At 51.3% G+C, this 15,893-nt stretch overlaps 4 protein-coding genes across 4 annotated transcripts; 2 read left to right on the forward strand and 2 right to left on the reverse strand.

Annotated features, from left to right (window-relative positions):
• Nucleotides 1–3,770: 3,770 nt before the first annotated feature.
• A1O9_02548 (uncharacterized protein) lies at nucleotides 3,771–5,031 on the reverse strand (the record flags this gene model as incomplete). Its single annotated transcript, XM_013408120.1, has 2 exons — nucleotides 3,771–4,214; nucleotides 4,285–5,031. The coding sequence occupies 2 exons, from the start codon at nucleotides 5,029–5,031 to the stop codon at nucleotides 3,771–3,773; spliced, it is 1,191 nt and encodes a 396-aa protein (XP_013263574.1).
• Nucleotides 5,032–7,299: 2,268 nt separating this feature from the next.
• Nucleotides 7,300–8,379, forward strand: A1O9_02549 (uncharacterized protein; the record flags this gene model as incomplete). Its single annotated transcript, XM_013408121.1, has 1 exon — nucleotides 7,300–8,379. One exon carries the CDS (start codon nucleotides 7,300–7,302, stop codon nucleotides 8,377–8,379), a length of 1,080 nt encoding a protein of 359 aa, XP_013263575.1.
• A 2,933-nt stretch (nucleotides 8,380–11,312) lies between these two features.
• A1O9_02550 (uncharacterized protein) lies at nucleotides 11,313–12,128 on the reverse strand (the record flags this gene model as incomplete). The annotated part of the gene is made up of 2 exons (XM_013408122.1): nucleotides 11,313–11,847; nucleotides 12,037–12,128. The coding sequence occupies 2 exons, from the start codon at nucleotides 12,126–12,128 to the stop codon at nucleotides 11,313–11,315; spliced, it is 627 nt and encodes a 208-aa protein (XP_013263576.1).
• A 681-nt stretch (nucleotides 12,129–12,809) lies between these two features.
• On the forward strand, nucleotides 12,810–15,077 carry A1O9_02551 (catalase-peroxidase; the record flags this gene model as incomplete). The annotated part of the gene is made up of 1 exon (XM_013408123.1): nucleotides 12,810–15,077. The coding sequence occupies one exon, from the start codon at nucleotides 12,810–12,812 to the stop codon at nucleotides 15,075–15,077; it is 2,268 nt and encodes a 755-aa protein (XP_013263577.1).
• Between the last annotated feature and the right edge of the window lie 816 nt (nucleotides 15,078–15,893).

Raw genomic sequence — 15,893 nt, forward strand, 5'->3', positions numbered from 1 at the left:
GCATTCCCAGGAGACTTCTCTTGGGTCTTGCTGGTTCGCCAGGAGGGATGAGAATTAAAGATTTTGCCACCCGCTAATGCAAGTGTCTGCATTTCAAAAGCAAACCTTCTTGCTTTGCAGCGCATGATTTGAGCCGGTGCGGTTCTTAATTGCATTCGGTTTGGCTCCCGCTTCCTGGGGCCATGCGGGCTGGCTGCGTCAATGGGTTCTTGTTGGCTTCTAACAAAAGAGGTCCCCACCACCAGGCAAGCAGACACACGGCGTGCCCTTGACTGGAGCACCAGAGGCACATTCCCCATTGACTATACGGAGTACAGCATAGACTTCTCCAAAAGAGTGCAAATGCTATTTTTTTCCTCGGGGAAATGACCCCCTCCCATCTCGAACTTATCTCGACCACTGCAGCCGCCCATGAACTAATATTGACCCATGGAACGTCAGCACAAGCCTGTCAGAGCACACCACGGCCCTCCATCACTGTGGGACCTATGCAGGAGCTTGTGCAGGACTACGAGTTAGGTTTCCTGTTGCCGGTAAACACGACTCCATGATCGACCGTCAACAAGAAAATGTACCTTGGGGCGTTTCCCGCCTGCCTGAGGCATGGACACTGTGCTGCCACGAGCAACGTGGTCATGTGTAGCCTGTGGCACCTTGAGGTTGTCAAATTCCTGTCACACCGCGGCCCATGCGCCTGCCTTGGGCATCCTCACCCTTCTCTTGCTGGCATCTCTCAACTCGGAATGGACGTCTCTGTCCCTATGTCTGTACTCGTATCATACCAGACCAGACCAGTAAGTGGGTCGGACGTGCAGCCAAAGCCGCAGGTGCCCACCCACTGGTCTAACTGCAATGCCCAGAGCCCACCCGTCAATCAGTCAAATCATCCTTCGATTAGGAGAGACTGGAGAGGCTGCTGAAGCAACCCCGTACTCAATAATACCATTCTTGTGCGCAGTATCAGTCCCTGGCGGCCCCCCACCCAAAGGCCATCGCGATTGGGATGGAACTGGTTTTGGCAAGGTCCCTCCCGGCACACTGTACTCCGCATTCGTCCTGTGATAACCATCGCTGTGTCACCGATAACGATTTTCTCCCGTTACTACTCGTGAGTGCGCAATGGACAGACAGGGAGTGCAGTACCCAGTGCCCACCGCTCAATGCTCACTCAGACACACTTCTCATCAACTCATTACAAACGGGAGTTACAGACTAACCCTAACTAGTGGCCTATCACGATCTAAGATCGATATATACGTCAAATCTTCTCGGTCCCATTATTGATGCCCAGTTTCGAGTGTCATCGTGCGTGATCTAGTTAGCAAACTGTTGCCCCAATAATGATCGTCATAGGTCCACCATTAGATGCAGCCTTGACAACCTGGCGCGATGAAGCAAGCAAGCCAGCAAGCACCCATACCACATTCTAATTCTCCGTTACGGAAATATCTGATGTCACTAGCAGCACTGTACTCGTAGTCGGTGCTCAATGCCCCTCATGAGCAACACCCATGGACTTGTTTCGAGTGAACCTGGTCGCGTTATCACTGCTGGGAGTTGTGGACTTCACATTGGGAACTGTGGACAAGGTACCTACAACACACACTCAGGAGTCGTGAGTCCCATGCACGTCAGCAATACCAAGACACTTTCAGATCTCTCTCGTACTCCGTACTCCTCCAGCAGACTCCCACTGTGCTGTACAGGTTTACTTCGTCCTTGGTACCCAATCTGACGGTCACAAGCTTAGTGGCGTTGGTCTTGCAGTAGTACCTTGCCAACCTAAACATCCAGTATACCTGGGCTAGCACGTAAACTGTGCAGTAAACCAAGTACCTTTCTGCAACCTGAGAAACCTTACGCTCAGTTGTGGAAGCACCCCCGAGTCAAGACCGTGAAAACATGGATTGTGTAGCCCGGTTGGACCGATACAGATGGCGGCATCATTCGACAAAGGTCTTAGCGAGGAGTAGCATGTATCTGAGTTCCTCGTTTAAATCAAGGAAAAGATAGTGATTGATATTGATTGGACTAGCCACTGAAAGTGAGTTCTTCGAGAATAACTCTCTTTGATGTAAACAAACCCATGACTTGATACTACTTGGTGAGTAGTACATAGTAACGAGGACAGTGCTCCGTAGTGTCTCGTCTAGACACTTGGTTAAGGCCAAGTCTCCGCAAAAAAAACACAACGCGTATCCAATGATCCATACGAAACACTTGGAAGAAGCAGGAGCCTTTTTCCGTTCGGTTCGTTAGCGACGCGAGCCAAAGGGCAGCATCCCATCCCAACGGCGGGGCGTGCAGAGGCGTTTAGGACCAAAAAGAGCTAAGCCGTCAACATTTTACTCTGTACGGAGTCGCAGAGTGCCAATGGCACCGTGAACGCGAATCGATCCAGCCCATGCCCAGCTTGCTTGCAAATCTGCTGTCATGCTGCTAATCGGACCAGTCAGCATCCTCACCCTCAACCCCAGTAGCGTCATCATCATGATCGAGATCAAGCGGCCGTTGAAGGTTTTCTATCTGCACGCGGGAAATGCATGCCTAGAAGTTAATGTCCCGAAAGCTGAGATGGTGTGCTGAGCTACCTACAATCACAGGCAGCAAGGTGTGTGTGTAGGCCGTTTTCCAGCCCGCCGACCAGGCAGCGGGTTGGTGGTCCTTTCTTCTCCTACCGAGCCTTCTGGAGCATTGCCACTTACTTGGTACTTCGGATAGTGTTTCCGCCAGCAGTCCTGAGTCCTGAGTCCGGTCCGGTCAGCACGCGTTTTTTTGGTGGTTAGGCTTACTGATTGTGATGGGTGGCTTGCTGCTAGGATCGGCACTGACTGCAGCCTGAGATCCTGTCTGCCGTGCTGCTCCTAGCGAACTGCGACTTCACACTCTTCCTCTCCCTGCGTGACCGCATGACATTTTCATTGGCAAGGCAGAATGATCGTATTTGGCAGTCTAGAACCCATCCCGACAGGAGTCATGATTCAATCTGCCGCTAGCCGTCAACTTCCACTAGTCCGTTCCCAGAAAATGTTGCCCGACCTGACGGACAGACAGACTTTGCTGTCCTGTCAGTTGTTGTCATGGCTGACTCGCAACGGTGGCAAAAATGCCGCAGCCCGCAGAAATGCACGCACACAGAACCGAGCGAACAAGGTGACTTCCTTTTGCCCCGGGACCCAGTGGCTTCGATGCACCTTTGCAATCATCCAATAGGCAGCATTCCCTGAACAAGAAGAATGCTTGCCCGTGAGGAGGCGATTTCGACTACTGGGCAATACGAAGGACAGGTAACTCTGGTTTGTAGGTCAACCTTGTGCATATGCCATGGTCCCTTCTGGGCGGGCGCGGTACTGATTTCAGATTAGCCTGATGCCACTGTCGTGTGGCGATTTCCATCTGACCTTGACACTCATCACGTGCTCATGATCAGACCAGCGATTGATTTTCAGTCACGTCCAGACCCCAGAGACCTGGCAATTTGGTGCCAGCGTCTGGGAGAAGGACAACTCGTACCGAGACGGTGGCTTCAGGACACGCTGGACGGAGTGGCGAGCGATAGCCTTTGCGTCCACGTGTTGTGGGAACTTTGGCTATGGTCACGCCATTGGTTTGACAGAGACGTTGTCAGCGGCATAGTAAGAAGGGGAGTAAATTAGTCTATTGAAATCCTCATGTAGTACATAGAGTAATGTTGAGATTGAGTGGAGGTGATACTGTATGTCTGACGGTGCCACACCGAAGAATATACAATGCTGCACACGTAGATTCGCCTACTTGATGAGTCTCTGGCCATCAAATTGAAATCCAGCACGTCGCCCATCGAACTTGAAAGTAGACCAGTGGCCCAAACCGACCATGTGCTTCGCCCCCTGGAAGCTTTTTTCGATAGCATCCAGAGATCGGTGTCTCATATCATCTTCGTATTGCTTGATAGAACTCTCTGTGATGCCATTTCCCACAAGAATCCTAGTTAGAGCCGCAACGTCTTCCAGAGCCGTGTTCGCACCGATCCCTCCTGTGGGAGGCATTAGGTGGATCGCATCGCCAATGAAGGTGACTCTAGAGCAAGTCTCCCAAGGCGCAATGTCGGGGACGGCTGTTGGCACTCGTAATGCTGCTGTTCTCTTTAAGTCCTGCAACTCCAGAAGGGCTTTGTATGGACTCATGCCAGTAGTGCTTGGTGACTTTCTTGGAGAGCTGGGCAGCGCCTGCCCCTGTAAGACTCAAGAGGGTTGGGTCAGACTCATCGAAAAGTCGCTGGTCCCCCACAAGGACTCAATACACGTAATCATCGGGAAGATCAGCTCTAATCTCGCTATCCTGAAATCGCATTGATTCCACGAACATAGCGAGTTGCCTGCCGGCCGGGTCGATCTTGTCGACAATGAGGAAAGCGCATTGCTCAGCCATTGAAGGGAAAGCTTGCAATAATTCTTCAGTGAAAATCGTCTTGCCATAGTTACAACGAAGACCAGGGTCCAGGAGGTGATGGTAAGGTAAATGTTGATGGCGAACGGCAGAGCCGTTGCCATCGGCAGCTATCAGCAAGGACCCTTCGAATGAACTCCCATTTTCGAAATGCGCCACAACCGCTTCATCGGAAATGTCGAATCGTCTCAGTCTGTGACCGAATGCGACACTTTCCTCCAAGCCGTCAAGGAGCAGGTCCCTTAGGACAGCCCGATCCGCAGTGAACGTATCCGAAATTGGTGGACGCCTCGTAGGTGCATTCCCATTGCCTGATGGTGGACCAAAGTTAGAAGGCAAGCATTCGGTAATGATGGCATCAACCCGGCTAATGTTTTGGGGAGGCTTCCCAGAGCCATCCTTAAACCTTGTCCACAGCTCAAGAGGCAAGCACGCTTGCAGGTTATCACCTTTGATCCCGATGCGATAGCCTTGTGCCCTGAACGATGTTGATAGGTCACTCTCGAAAACCTTGAATGGCAATCCTGCTTTCCGTAAGGCTTGTGCCAATGCTAGGCCAGAGACTCCAGCACCCACAATCAGAACTGGGTTCGACGCAACCATGTTCGGCCTCTAGTTTGACCAATTCGTTTCCTGTGAGAAGCTTTGATTTCCTTCCCTTGTGAATCCACGGTCAAGGCTGGAAGGTTATGCAATCTTTCACATCAGAGAAGGGCTCGGCTTGACGTTCACTGTTCGGGGGCCGAAGCAGGGATGTTGTCGCTGCCGTCATACAACAAAGGGCTGACGATTACTTCTTGACTCTCTCAGGGCCTTATTCTTACCTGGAACCGAACGACGCAATTTCCGTTGCATTAAAGTGTCAAAATTGATGGTGCAATGCCTCGGAGTAGAGTTCATCTTAGGAAGTCAGAGAAGTATTTCCAGCTCGAGCTGAGAGAACCTGGCTCATCCAGGTAGTTGTCTCACTGTTTCAGTTGCTCGATATAATTAGAGGCCCGGGTGCACTTCGCACAGATTTTGCTGAAACGCGATAGCAGTCTAGTTGATGTGAAAGGGGGCATGTTGTTACCTTGTTGTGTGTGAGCTCACATTCAGCTCCTATTGACTGTGGAGCAGATAGATCCAGAGCAGTGGGTCAGAGGTTCAAAAGGTCAGCTTAATGCATCTTCCAAAATATCTCGAGGAATGAGACTATTTCGCCGTAGATGAATCGATTTCAATCAAGCCACGGGATCGAAATGAGGCCGCTGCTCGAGGAATATACAATGAAGCGTGCATATCAAAAGCGTGAATGTATATTCTTGATCAAATCCTGCATCTCACGGTGCCAACCTCTCCCTCGCGCTCTTTCGATCATTGTTCAACAAGATTTGAAGAAAATGAGTGGAGGAGCTGATGGCGATGGCACGAAAGAAAGCTCAAGGCTTCTAGAAAAGTGGTAGGTCTTTGGTGTGACGTCATTCTCCAACCTCCAGCCTCGTTCCTGCACAGCCGCACCAAATCTTGAAAGCTTGATATGCTGCTCAATATTTTTCAGAAAGCAGCCAAATGATTGGATCACCAAGCTCAAGAAGTGATCTATTGCATGCTAAGAAGCTGCTTTAAGCTCTGTTGTACGGAAAACAAAAATCGCTTCTCATTATCAACCAAGATGGAGTGCAGCCTTGAGGGTTTGCCTCTCGGTTTACACGCGCTGAAACCACCACGCATTATTGTCGCGAATTAAGACTGACTTCTGAAGCCCGGAAACAGGCATTGGCATTTGGCGCCGATCTCTACAGAATATTGGCCACGCAACATTTTCCTCTCACAGAGCAAATACCCGACCCCGGGTCCATTCTCCAGACCTACTAGTCCTCCTTTTCTATCACTAAGAATCAAGTTATTCTTCTCTTACGAGTAGGAAAAGCTGGCTAATATCCCTGGTCCTCATCTCGTACCTTGGAGCCACTGTGGCCTCAATTTCTGATGTGTCCCCTCGGTCATGGGGTGTCTTGATTGTCTTGATTGTCTTGGCTGGCTCGACTCGGCCGATACAAGGCTTAACTCCAGACCTAGCCAAGCAGTGAATGCTGCTAAAATTCTCAAAATCAACTCCATCTTAGACCGAAGATGATGTCGTACGGACCTGATCAGGGTGAACCAAAAGCAAAGGGTGGAATTCGCGAGGTTCTCGTTACTAGGTCCATTTGCAAGCTCCATCTTAATCCCGTCGCCGAGCTGTGACTTACCGGAAATTGGTGCTCTCCCGGGCAGGGTAAGATCCATGAGCCTTGCTAGGCATCTCCTCATGAAGGACGCCGTTATAGCTAGGATCTACTGACTGTGATGCGCGGACAAGGCGCTCAGGATTAGACGTTTCTTTCCTTGTTACGGAGAGCGACAGTGTGCCGAGATCTCACCACTACCCAGGACTGACGAGACTCTCTCAAATCCCCAGGTGTGCGCCCATAATCTCAATGGTGGACTAACTCCAAATCTCTGTAAGCACACTACTGCAGATGATCGAGAGGCCCCGGGCTCGTCTGTGAGGTCATTAATTACGTGTTTCTCGCTTAGCGACCATCCCAACGATGTATCGGTCGATATACTTGCTGGAAACACGGGAAGGCGGCCTCGAGCAATTCGCTTATACCAGGTGTCTCGGTCCTCGGGAAACTGAGAGGATGATGTCGGTCGAAACTATTCCTATTGCTGGCCCTCAAGAGAATGACCTCCAACATCGCTCTTGGCTTCTTCAGCTCATGAGCCGAGGAAGGCGTTGATGAAAGGTATAAAAGCTTTCAAGCATCTCCATCTCTAAATCATCACCATATCTCATACAGTGCAACTAAACACCATATACGGTCCAGGTCTTCAAGGCAAAGCATGCAGATCAAACTTCTCTTCGGCTTGAGTGTACACTATTGTGTGGCTGGACTCATCACCATCGTCTCGGCTATCCCCCATGTTGATACTCACGTCTTCCCACCAGGCTATGAATGGCACAACCTTCCTGAGAGCCCTGCCCCTCGACAAGAACAATCAACCGCCGCAGTGGGACGCAGAATTTATATCATTGGCGGTATAACGAGCAACTTCTCATACACACCCGCTACGATCAACGAGCCAGCCGAGCTTCGACCAGTGAGCGATGTTGCCTTCTACGACATCGAACAGCAGACTTGGGCATCAGCGGCCCCTCTGCCAGTCAGCATCAATCACGGTAATGTGGCGAGCGTCGGGGGCAAGCTATACCTTCTGGGAGGTCTATCAGGCACAAACATGAGCTCTTGGAACGGCCTTCCGAACTGCTACGTCTATGATCCTAACTTGGACACATGGACTGAGATCGCACCTCTGCCAGAGGGCACTTCGAGAGGGGGTGCAGCTGTTGGCGTTCATGGTACCACTATCTTCCTAGCAGGTGGGCTGTCGAAGCTCGAACTGACGGGATCTCGAGAGCAAGCAACAGTCAACACTGTCAGCTCCTATAACACCGAGACCGACACATGGAGCACTTCACTTCCACCGCTTCCAGGTGCAAGAGACCATGTTGCCGGAGCAGTCATCGGTCACCATTTCTATGTGACAGGTGGCCGAGACCATGGACAATTCAATGGGCGAAACAGTACCTGGGCATTAGATCTCACCTCACCATCTTCGTGGGTTGAGAAAGCACCATTACCTACCGCACGGGGCGGCCTGGCGAGCGTTGCAGTTGGGAGATATCTTTTCACGTTTGGAGGTGAGGGAAACCCGAACGATGAAAATGGTGTGTATGGCAATACGGAAGTTTATGATTCCATACAAGACTACTGGCAGGTTGGGCCTCCAATGAGTCTACCACGCCACGGGACGAACGCGGTGGCAGTTGGAACTGATATCTATATCCCTGGTGGTGGGATCCTAATCGCTGCTGGACCGGTAAATGCAAACACAGTATACCGGCCCAAAGCCCGGTGGTAGACATACATATTGGTACAACACCGAGGTATGCACATTTCTATCCCAGGCGGAGTGTCTTTCCGGGAGACGCATGGATAGCTATCCAGGAAAGGTTGCAACATAAGACAGGATAGTACAAAATACAAGCTATCACTTTCATTCCTCAAAAAGCCTCGTAAGTCGCACGGAGCCGGTATGCAATGCCTAATGTTTTCTCGAAGACCATGAGAATCCGGCAACGACGCGACCAGCGCTCTATGCAGAATGCTGCCATAAACCATGCTGTTGGCCTCAATTCTATCATTTGAAGGGTCCTTGCAAACACAAAAATTGCGTTGTTAGTAGCTGATCAGATGTCGTAGCCAACACGTAACATTTTCGAAAGTTTCCAGTCCAAAATTTGATATTATTGATGCCCGGAAATGGCCGGTTAGGTCGATGACGGCGTCTGAGTATAGGGCCCAATAACAAAGGTAAGGTATCGACTGCTCCATCGAATATTGCATTTCTAGAACACAAATCTGTAGGAAGGTTCCATGCTAACGAACGACGGACGACGATGAACGTGCGTGCTGAATCTATTCAACACTATTCAAGTTGTAGGGAGATTGCCTCCGCATTCAGCTATACGGACCATTGAAGTCTAACGAAAGAATGGCTTCGGCGAAGAATATCCGCTCTGAAGTAGACCAAGTGGCCCCCGTTCAGAAGGGGGAGTGGAAAGGAAGTTGTTGCCGGGTCATACATACATAGTCATGCAGATCTCGTCAAAGCGTCAAGGCCAAAGCTGCTGTTCCTCAATGTACACTGCAGTAAGAAAGGGCAAACACGCAACAGTGCTTTTCTTCCTGGCTCTACTAGTCAGTACATACGAGGTGCTTTGGCAGAGCACAGACGATGATGATGGGTGGTCAGGGTTCCGTCCTTGGAGTATAGCCGGCCTTGGTTTGATCAAGCCTTGACCTAGTGATGGTGGGAAGCTGTATTGCGAGGCCTCCGTACGTTGGTGTGTTACATGAGGCCCGTCGAGGTGATCCATGTCCAATGCCTGATGGCATGTCAGAGGCCGCTTGTCCCCAAACAGCGCCACAGAGCACTCGTGTGAGAAACAGATGCTGCGTATGCTGACGTGGTATGGACACAGACGCGTCCACGCCGTTGAGGACTGGTACAAAGACGAGGTGAAAGCGGGTGCCTTGCTCAGCCACAAGAGGAAACGATATCCGCCACATCAACATGACCACCACCACGGAGTCACGGACACCAGAAAAGGCGCTGCGCCTCACAGCTCGGGTCCCCTTCCCCATTCGGCGCTTGGCATCACCATCCCTTTCCGCCTTCGCTTATGCAGGTCACATGCCCCACACATCCAATTGAGGGAAAGAGCAACTGTTCCTCCGACTCGTGTCTCGTACTGCAGCTGAAAGAGCATTGACTTCAATGTGACCCTCCAAGTTCCGGAAATAAATTAAACATTTCACCCTATAAAACGCTCAGGGTGCAATTATTAACTGCGCAGTTACATCCTGCACCCACTGTCGCCTTTGACGCAAGAGTCGGGCGTAAGTGCCTCTCTGTCTCGCCTGAGCCTCGAGGGAAACAATAGCGAAACCCTTAGCCTAAACTACCGCTCGTACTGAAGGTCCAAGGGTGAGAGAGAGTGGCTCAGCCAAGTCATCCCAAGACCAAACTATTACGCGTCGAGCGTTCGGCAAACGGCTGCCAGAGCGTCAGTCTCCAGTCATTTGCAAGAGGCCCGCGGCTTCGTCCCTTGATTCCTGACTGTTCAAATAAAAAGCTTTCATGGGCGACTGTTGCTCTCGTCTTGCAGCCTCAAGTATCCTTGGTGTCTCGTCTACAATCGAGAAATAAGAGCGCCATATTTCTCCTCTCAAACACCAGTCTCTGCTGTTTCGGTGCAGTTGAAGCTTTGTCTCTCTCCAACGGCTCTAGACTGCTATCTATTTGATCGATTTGAGCGGATTCTATCTCTTGGAAACTCTCTCCCAACCTTTCCGCCCAAAGCTGCAAAGCGCGAACGTAGAGCCTCAGCCGACATTCAATAAAATCATACCCAAACCCTCGTTTTCCTTCATTTACACACCTCACAACACAACAATGGCCGATAAATACCCACCACCACAATACCCACCGAACACATACCCGAACAACTCGGGGTACATGTCGCCGCCGCCGCAAGGGCAGATGATGTACCAGGACCCAAACCAACAATATGGTGACAACCGCGGCTACTACCCACCTCCCGGCGGGCCCCAATACGGCCCTCCCCAAGGTGGTTATTACCCCCAGCAGCAGCCCGTAGTCGTCGAGGATCGAAGAGGCGGTAGCGGGCCCGGCATCTGTGCTGGTCTGTTCGCTGGTCTAGCCTGCTGTTGTTGTCTGGATTGCCTGTTCTAGAACGCTGTCAGGTCTGAGGAGGGGCAGAAATGGAAAGCCACGAGCTAGGCGATCGGCCAGTCGCTTCGACATTCGAAAGCATCCATCGGGGAGGTTCTCACCATTGCTACCCAGTGCGGCGACGGCGACGCATCGGCCCATTCATACGGCATAAAGGGGTTTTGCTTTCTTCGGGACTTGATTTCATCTTTTTCTATTTTATTTTCCCGCATGGCGTGACATGAAACAAAGAATCAAGCGTGCAATTTTACGCTTGTGATGATTGAGGATGGGCTCAGGTATTTATATTTATACATCAATGTAAATTATGTTAATATGCTATTCCGACCTTGCATAGTCCGTGGTCTTTCCTCTGTTTCTGTGCAGTTCTTCGTGCATCATTCTGAACATATGCAGGCGCTTCATCAATGCGAGGGACGCAAGCCCTTGCCACGACGGGACAACACCCACGGGTGGACTAGATAAGGCGTTGAAGCCATCATATTACTCACCAGCAGCTATTCTCCTCGTATGGCTCCCACAGTGTTTCTATCTCGTCACATTAAACAGCAAGTGTTGACTTGACTGAGTCCGCCTGCGTCGGTTGTAGTCTTTGCAGCAGTCCGGGTAATATCTTCAAGGACTTCCCATAAGAGCTCGCCAGTGACAGCACTGCACTCGGCATACCTGTCACACCGCATCTCCTGTGCCACGCGGTATGCCTCTTGAGGCATGACACACTCGAACGATCCGTCGTCGAGCCTGTTGTCCGTTCGCTCGTCTCTCTTCAACCCCAACAGCATGACAGGCATATTGTGCTCTTGGTCATGGTAGTGCATGGACAACTGCTTCCGCCAGTAAAACTGGGCATTGTGCAAAGACTCGCGGGAGGAGATCGAGAAGGCAATGATGGTGAAGTTTGGCTCGTCTGGAAATGGATCAATAAAGAGTGTCGAGGTGGAAGTGTAAACGTGGACCTGGTAGGGACGGGCGAAGAGGGTCACGTCGAACGACAGTGGCGTTTCAGGTGCGAAGACGCGATCTTTGGGAGCAGAGACATCGAGCTTCCCGTTACGGAGGTGTTGTAGCTGGCTGAAGGGGAAAAGGGTCAATCAGTCAGCATTGGACTTTCTCGGAACGTGGAGGGCATCTCGCCCAACAGCACCAGCGGCACGTGGAATGAGACGGAATTGAAATGCTGTTTCGCAATCCTCAGGGGAGATAAACACTATATTGGTGCTAGGGCAGGATGGTGAAGGCAAATGATGAAAGGTGACATACGACAAAAAGGTAGCCTTTCCGATACCAGGACTACCGAGGAATAGAATGTCGACCACTGGCACGGCTTTACCGTGGTGGACTGACTCCTCCATGAATTTTTACCTGATCTGTATATGCTTTGCAGCAGCCATGATGTCGCGGTGGGGGAGCAATGGTGTGTCAAAGGCAATGAAAGGCGTGAAACGGGGAGAAATCGGTGAAGCATTGTTGGTTTTGAGACGAAGAAGTGGGAGTGTTCGGTGGGGATTGCCTTATTGGGCTAGCGAGAGCGAGGTTGGGGCGCGTCTTGGCGCCACTAACTGGCATGATGTGGAGCGGCAGACGAGGCCAGCAACGCGCATTTACTAATTCGTCCATGATCATTTGGCGGTCGGTGGTGAGATAGTTTCTGGCCGCTGAGGGGAACAGGAACAACAGTCCAGACATGCGTCAAAAAGGGACCACACGAACCACAGGAACCACAGGAACCACAAGACCCTTGATTAGCACGGCTGTCCACGGTATTTGCTCTTCGTAGCAGAGGGGTTTCCGTGTGTTGAAAAATGGCAGGCGCGGGGTACCATTTGGCCTTGCGGGTTCCTGCTTCTTTCTCTTCAAGCTCATTTGTACCCGCCTCTTTCCATTCCACCTCTTGCTTTTCTCGTTCTTCTCTCTTCTTCTCTTCTCATTCACACTCTTCTGTCACCACTCATCACCACTCATCCTTTCATACTCGAGTGGAACATCGTCACAGTCAAGAGCTCAATACCCAGATAAACCACCGTCCAGACGCCATGGGTGAATGTCCAGTCGACCACAAGAGCGCCAATATTGGCGGCGGTGGCACCAGGAACAATGACTGGTGGCCAAATGACCTCAAGCTGGGCATACTGCGCCAACAGCAGCCCTCCAGCAACCCTCTGACCAAAGACTTCGACTATGCGGCTGCCTTCAAGAGCTTGGACTATGAGGGTTTGAAGAAGGATCTCCATGCCCTGATGACAGACTCTCAGGAATGGTGGCCCGCCGACTTCGGTCACTATGGTGGTCTTTTCATCCGAATGGCATGGCACAGCGCCGGTACCTATCGTGTCTTCGACGGTCGCGGTGGTGGCGGCGGAGGTCAACAGCGCTTCGCTCCCCTCAACAGCTGGCCAGACAATGTCAGTCTCGACAAGGCCCGCCGCCTCCTCTGGCCCATCAAGCAGAAATATGGCAACAAGATCTCCTGGGCTGACTTGATGCTGCTCACTGGAAACGTTGCTCTTGAGTCCATGGGTTTCAAGCCCTTCGGCTTTGCTGGTGGCCGCGCCGATCAGTGGGAAGCTGATGAGTCGGTTTACTGGGGCGGTGAATTCACCTGGTTGGGCAATGAGGTTCGTTACGGAAGTGGCCAACCGGGTGTTAAGGGATCCGGTGTCATTGATGGCGAGGAGTCCAAGGAAGCCCACAAGGATATCCATTCTCGCGATCTGGAGGCACCATTGGCTGCGGCACACATGGGCTTGATTTACGTCAACCCTGAAGGTCCGGATGGTATCCCAGACACCAAGGCTGCCGCCAGAGATATCCGCACAACCTTTTCCCGTATGGCTATGAATGATGAAGAGACCGTGGCCCTCATTGCCGGTGGTCACAGCTTCGGTAAAACACACGGTGCTGGTCCTGCTGATAACGTTGGCAAGGAACCTGAGGCTGCGGAAATCGAACTCCAAGGCTTTGGTTGGGAGAACAAGTACAAGTCTGGAAAGGGACCCGACACAATCACCAGCGGTCTGGAGGTCATCTGGACTAAGACCCCCACTCAATGGAGCAACTCCTACTTCGAATATCTTTTCAAGAATGAATGGGAGTTGACCAAGAGTCCCGCTGGTGCCAACCAATGGGTGGCCAAGAACGCTGAGAAGGTAATTCCCGATGCCTTTGACCCCAACGTCAAGCACCCACCCCGAATGTTGACCACCGATATCGCCTTGATCCACGACCCAGAGTACTTGAAGATCTCGAAACGCTTCTATGAGAACCCTGATCAATTTGCTGATGCTTTTGGACGCGCCTGGTTCAAATTGTTGCATCGTGATCTAGGTCCCCGTGCGCGATGGGTTGGTCCCGAGTTGCCATCGGAAGTCCTCCTCTGGGAAGACCCAGTTCCAGCTGTCGATCATCCACTCGTTGATGATAAGGACGTTGCAAACTTGAAGAAAGAGATCCTGGCCACTGGTGTTGATCCTACCAAACTCATCCGTACTGCCTGGGCCTCTGCTTCCACATTCCGTGGCTCCGACAAGCGTGGCGGTGCCAATGGGGCTCGCATTCGCCTCGCTCCTCAGAAAGACTGGAAGGCGAATAACCCAACTGATTTGGCCGAGGTCCTCTCCGCCTTGGAAGGTGTACAGAAGAAGTTCAACGACTCTGCATCTGGTGGAAAGAAAGTGTCGTTGGCGGATCTTATTATCCTGGCTGGTAACGCTGCCATCGAGAAGGCTTCCGGTGCTTCCGTTCCATTCTCTGCAGGTCGAACAGACGCCACAGCAGAGCAGACCGATGTTGAGTCCTTCAGCCATCTCGAGCCTGTGGTTGATGCTTTCCGCAACTATGGCAAGGGTACCGAACGTGTCCGCACCGAACAGTTCCTTGTAGACAAGGCTCATCTACTGACACTCACCGCCCCAGAGGCAACTGTCCTTGTCGGTGGTCTGCGCGCATTGAACGCCAATTGGGATGGATCTTCCCATGGTGTGTTTACTAACCGCCCCGGTCAGCTCACCAATGACTTCTTTGTCAACCTACTCGACACAAACACAGCATGGAAGGTTGGCGACGCAGCTAATGAGATTTATGAGGGTGGTGATCGCAAGACGGGCAGCAAGAAATGGACTGCCACTCGTCACGATCTGATCTTCGGATCTCATCCTGAGCTTCGTGCCATTGCAGAAGTCTATGGCAGCTCAGATTCGCAGGATAAATTTGTGAAGGACTTCGTGGCAGCTTGGACTAAGGTTACGAACCTTGATCGATTTGACTTGAGATCATCAGCCAGCTCCAGCAAGGCTCGTCTATGAGCTTATTGAATGCTACGCCCTTCTCATGAGACGTCCTGTTTCTGTTTGCCGGAGTTCATAGGTATGTAGAGCAAATAGGGAAAAGTCCGAGTTGTGACGCCAAGCTTTTCCGCATATCGGATCACAACTGCATCCCACAATCGATTGCTCTTTACATGTCAACGCCATTGCAGTGATTTGACCCATTCAATACGAGATATTATTATTGAGCAACAGTTGCCTCTTTTTCTGCTAACTCATTCTCAATATCGGCGTCCCCAGAGATACAAAAGTCTGTTGCAGGCCGGGTGAGCTTTCGGAATCCAAGCAGCTAAGGCGGATGCCATTCGATCAAGTGACAAGTCGTTGCAGTGTAGTCAGGTTGCCTGCTTCTAAAACCATGTCGAACGTATGGAGTCACATGTTCCGAGAGGATTATTGTTTTCTAGAACATCAACGCCCAGACTAGTGTGCTATCGCGAACAGAACAGAAGCTATCGTAGTGGAGACACAGTTTTTTCTCCTGTTCGTGAGTGGCCGATTCGCACAGCTTCCCACTGCTTGGCAGGTCATCGTCGAGCTTGGCGTATATCAATTTCCGAATCTGGAGCCTCATCCGTCTCCAGAAGTCCACGGGTTTTTATCAGATCAACTGATAGTCGCTCAGGATCTAATCAAATCCGATTATCGGCACCGCAGGTCTCCCATGTGTGAGATGGATATGTAAATCCTGCACTAGTTGGTTGCCACGCTGCTTGTCCCATCAATTTGAGCCTGCACGTTCATGGGGACGACATGGAGGAACGTGGATGGATGGTCTCGTTAAGACCCTGTTCT

Source organism: Exophiala aquamarina, assembly GCF_000709125.1.
Source record: "Exophiala aquamarina CBS 119918 chromosome Unknown aczIA-supercont1.2, whole genome shotgun sequence".
NCBI classification, from domain to species: Eukaryota; Fungi; Ascomycota; class Eurotiomycetes; order Chaetothyriales; family Herpotrichiellaceae; genus Exophiala; species Exophiala aquamarina.